This window comes from Sinocyclocheilus anshuiensis, unplaced genomic scaffold, assembly GCF_001515605.1.
Source record: "Sinocyclocheilus anshuiensis isolate Anshui unplaced genomic scaffold, SAMN03320099.WGS_v1.1 scaffold140, whole genome shotgun sequence".
In the NCBI taxonomy this organism is placed as follows: Eukaryota; Metazoa; Chordata; class Actinopteri; order Cypriniformes; family Cyprinidae; genus Sinocyclocheilus; species Sinocyclocheilus anshuiensis.
In genome coordinates, this window is record NW_015554147.1 from 2853318 (window position 1) to 2858378 (window position 5061).

The 5061-nt window shown below is 38.8% G+C and overlaps 1 protein-coding gene across 1 annotated transcript in view; it reads right to left on the reverse strand.

Moving 5' to 3' along the window:
* Positions 1–5033, reverse strand: part of LOC107670645 (CXADR-like membrane protein) — an 83319-nt gene extending 78286 nt beyond the window's left edge. Inside the window, exon 1 of the mRNA XM_016463324.1 lies at positions 4658–5033. Coding sequence (XP_016318810.1) covers positions 4658–4688 — 31 coding nt within the window. The 5' untranslated portion in view covers positions 4689–5033. The remainder of the gene's footprint in view (positions 1–4657) is intronic.
* Positions 5034–5061: the final 28 nt, after the last annotated feature.

Below are 5061 nucleotides of genomic sequence, written 5' to 3' on the forward strand. Positions count from 1 at the left end.
ATGCGTAAAAAGACAGTATAAGTCATTATAATCCGTAATTATGTCCCCACTGGATGCAACAAATGTCTCGTTTATAAAGGGTTTTAATGTTTTGCTCTTCGTCGCTCCTGCCGGGAAACAGCATCACAGTATGGTAAGGGGCGTAACGTTTCCGTCACATGCTTGAGGTATTCAGCAACATCATATGACCCCTTTAATTGGTTAAAATTAAACATTTTGAAACTATTTTCCTTATTACTCCCCTGATCTGCCATTGGTCGGACAAGCAGATAGCCCTGCCCTAAACTCGTGCCATTGGTTGTGCCAATATATATACAAAATGACACTTATTTTTTTACATATTGTAACTCACATGATGTACACAACCTTTAAAAGACTTATTTTACATAGTCGAAGCACCTTCCACAGACTGAGTCACAGCGACTCCCACATCACCACATGTTCCTCAAGGCCAAACGAGTAGAATAACACATCTGGAGAACTCTTCAAGCTGTTTATTTGCACTGTGAGGAGCAGCAGCGTGACTGCACAGGGAGAATATTGAATTTCGGTACAGAGTTGAGACAATGTCACCTCAGATGTGGTGCAGCAGGAGACAAGCACACTGTCTTTCAGGAGAAGCTTGTTATAACAGCACTGCACCAGCTAACTAGAAGCTCGGAGTCCATAATGTAGAGGCCTGTCATATAATCCAATGGCAAAGAGTATATCCAAGGGAGGAAAAAACGGTTAGACCTGGATTACTGTGTCCCTAAATGTAGATAGGCTTGAATTGGATGATATCCTGACGGAAAACCTCAGGAATGTTCATGTCACTACAGAGCCAGATGCCTAAAATCACTTCTTGTAAAACTGCAATGCTATTTACGTTGCCTGACCAAACATCTGAGCTTCAGTAAACAAGGCAAACAAAAATCCAAATCTCCAGATGAAAATGTCACCCACTCTGCACATACTCATTTAAAATCTGCAAAAGTTTTCTCATACATATCTATTGGAAAAAAAAAACAATTCTCTTAAAATTTAACATGCACCAATGCTTAGTTTCACCATGTTTACAAGAAACAAAAATATTGAAATGCCCAAGCTTTCATCATTACACAGCATTTTATCGTGTATGCGAATCTCTGAGTAAAATTTTGTCAGTGTTTGCCGTGTTTATTCATTCTGCGCACATTTCCTGTGATTCATGGATGCGCACATTGAGATGTCATTTTATAACCTCTGGGTCTGCAGCGTCCTGTCATTTTCATATACGAGAGATCTTTTTACTGCCTGTGGTTAGCCAAATATAGTACAGGACGAGAAAATTAGTGACTTTAAGCAACACTTTGCCATGTTTGCGTAACTAGTGGCAACCTGCTATGGATATTCAAAACAGTAGGCAGATGAATGCATTCAGTCACTGCATGATGGAAATCCAAATATTTAGTGGTCAGACTGACTTTGTAGAGTCTCAGCTGTGTTGGATGAGCACTAAGTGGTCACGTGAAATGGAAAAAGTACTTTATTATGGTTCCATTACATTTCTGACAAGTGAATTACAATCTGTTATTACTGCCAGACTACATTTTCCATTCAAGTCAGTCGGCGTTAGAGAGGTTAGACTAGTGATTAATCATCCATGTAGTTTCTGTACAGTTTGGTTGGTTTGTCCTTTTTTAGCTCATTTCCTGATAGCAGCAGTTCACAGCGGCTCATTTGTGCTATAAGACTTTTAAATACATATTACTTTCCTCCAGGGTGCTAGACTCAAGTAATGTAAAATCTTCGAAAGCATCAAATGAAATGAAATGGAAATTACCCCATTACGAACTATTGATTTCAGTCTATCATTGAAGATTTTCAGCAATGAGATGAGCTCTACATGCCAATCCTACCAGTCTAAAAGCTTTTTCCATTAATGGAATTATACATTATTGAAGGAATTTACTTATAATGACACTACAAGGCTATTTAATTTAACTAATTGAATGTAAAAGCCAATGGGACCTACTACAAGCACAGCGTCAGTTCTCAATCCATTCTTCTCTCACGAACACAGATGAAGAAAATATTAACCAAACACCACATTGAAATGATAATATTATGTCTGAAAATAAATAAGGCTTAGTCGATGCCAAATAAGCATGACTTTTAAAATGCAGTAACCTGATTGATAAATCAATATCACAAAAGTTCTCAAAGTGAAATGTGATAATATCCCTTGTAATCTAAAGGGATATTATCACATTTCACTTTGAGAACTTTTGTGATATTGATTACTGTGAATTTCAAACTTGATATTTCGGTTATCTTCAGACAAATGCAAATTTGCAAACATAAGGGTGTTTATTCTTTATATTGCAAAACATTTTCCATGAATTAATGCACGTGTCAGGGCGCACGTAACACACTCTCTGTTTTCTTACCATCTTGCCATCGTCCTAATGGGATTACGCCAACTAGCAGCATCCCATAGGTGTGTGGGTTACAGTTTCAACACTATTAGCAAAGCATTAGAAACACTTTACATGCAGTGCAGGTATCAAACATATCATATGTAAACAAAGGCTTATTAGTTACTATTGCAATAATGTCATATTAAGCATGCAATTAATTGCAAATGAAATCATGGACATGAATGTAAAGTGAGACCAGGCATTTTATAATCCCATTAGACAGACACAGGCTAGTTTTTACATTTATCTTTAATTGCAAAGATTTTATGCTCCAAATTAAAATAACAGTAACACTTTATTTTGCTGTAAAATACAGCATGGGTTACATTTAGACAAGGGTTCAAGTATAAAATTAAAATAGATTTGAACCCAAAAATGTAACTATTGAATTGAATTTGTTATTGATTTTGATGCATGGGAGAAATGTAAGAAATTGTATTAAATATGTCTCATCAAAATGTCACATTTTTACAGTGAAGGCTGTCACATGGTTTAACATTTTGTAATTTTCTTTATTAATTAAAATGATATTAGATATCCAAAATAATGGTTTGATATTTATGTATGTTATTCTATCTTGTGTATTTTATTTTGTGTTTCATAATTGTTCTACTGTACTAAATGTAGCTGAAAACTCTTGAAATAGCTTTCACTAAGGTTTCAAGAGTGACAACTTACCCCCAGAGAGTGTGACAACATGTCCTGCTGGAGTGTTTTAAATCAACTGTATTCTTTTTTTAGTTGATGTGTTCTACAGCTTTTCGTAATCGAGACTTCAAGGTTTGTGACACAGAAACAGAGACTTTCAAAACCAATCCAGTTCCAATATTCGCAGAAGTCATATGACACTTTGTTGAAATCCTCAACGCAGGAATTAGTATACTGCTGTAAAATAACAGTGTGTGGAAATGTTGTCGGCAAGCTGGTGCTTCTGGGTGTTACAGCAGCGTTGACCTTCTCAATACGCCTCGGAGAATGCGCGAGGAATGTTAATACACATTGTCATACATTTAGCGAGCACAATTTAGGCAGGTTCTAGACTCAATACACACTGCTTTCATCATGCAACATACAGACGCGCAGACGACACGAAAGATGGGACAAAGTTTGGCGCATTGATTACAATAAACGACGGGTCACGCGCACTAAACTCCCGTTACAAACGCGCGTGCAGCCCTAGAATCGGACAATGAACCGCGAGCGAGACGGTGGAGGACTCGGGATATGACCCATGGACGCGTGCACGCTCTCACACATCCTCCCGGGGTCTGACCCCAGCACACGCAGACACGCGAGACCCGCGTGCCCATCGGACAACAGCGGCTCGCGCCACCGGCTCATCTCCGGACGTTTAACATGAGGATCTATTTTTGCCATCCGATGTCACAACAAATTAAGAGATCTGATTGGGCGACGTGCCCTTTCTTTGTTCCGTTCTGCAAAGAGCGTTCAATTTTCTGCCGTTGCACAGATGCAATCGGCAAATGCGACCTTTTGTTATCCCAATAGTATTTGGATGATGCATAATCATCATCATCAAAGTCGTGATATATGGTTCAGTATATGCAACAAAATTGACAGTGAACTATCTCTCCCTGTATTCTTATGCTACTGGGGTCTCAGACACAAACGCAATGGAACACTCTTAAAATAAAGGTTCATTTTTGAAGATCCATTTTGGTTGCACAGGGTTTTTTGAGTTGAGCAAACTGGTTCGTTAGAGATTAAAACATTAAAAAGGCATTGGTATTTCATTAATGGGTTCTTTAGACCATTGTTTCTAGGTTTATTCAAGCATCAGAACATGATGGTTTTCTAAAGAACTAGTAAATAAAAAGTTCTCCATTGAACTTAAAAGGTGGCATTGGACTCTAAAACCCTTTTTGTTCCTTACACGAACCTTTATTTTCAAGAGTTGTCTGTCTGAAGGGTGTAACTCATCAGAGCCCAATACAGAACCAGAAAACCAAAACCATCTGGGTTTGATTTACTCAACTGGGTGGGGGTCTTATGAACTGTACTTCTTACCAAGCGTAGGTTACATTTGTTAAATTCATGCCTTCGTATTGAAGACTTTATCCACTGCTCAAACATGCCAAAACTTGTTTGACATGGTTGAAGGTGAACAATATGCTAGAGAAAGACGAGCAACTAAGACGTCCAAAAATGAAACACCACGCCACACTGTAAAGGAATAAATAACTCGGTTTACTTACAAAGGAATAAGGAGCGGTATGCTGCAGACATCACGAATCCTGTATGAACTGGAGGTCCTCTATAATAATGAAAATTCAAACAATGCGCCCCGTTTCCTTCACTGTTCTTCACGCGAACTCAAGTGTTCAATCACAAAAAGCTGTAGTAGAGCATAAGTATTTGGGAAGAAAAATGGATCAGCAGTCTACTAGGAGACGAGCACAAGGACAGCATATCTGGACACACTGAAAGACGAATCCATCATCAAGGACTGGAACATCATCTCCGCGTTTCCATCGGTTTCACCGTCAAATCATCAAAGTTCCCGTTCGCTCTGACGGAGGACGCGCGTCTCAGGTTGCCGTTGCGAGGTGCTCTCTCTCTCTCTCTCTCTCTCTCTCTCTCTCTCTCTCTCTGTGTCTGT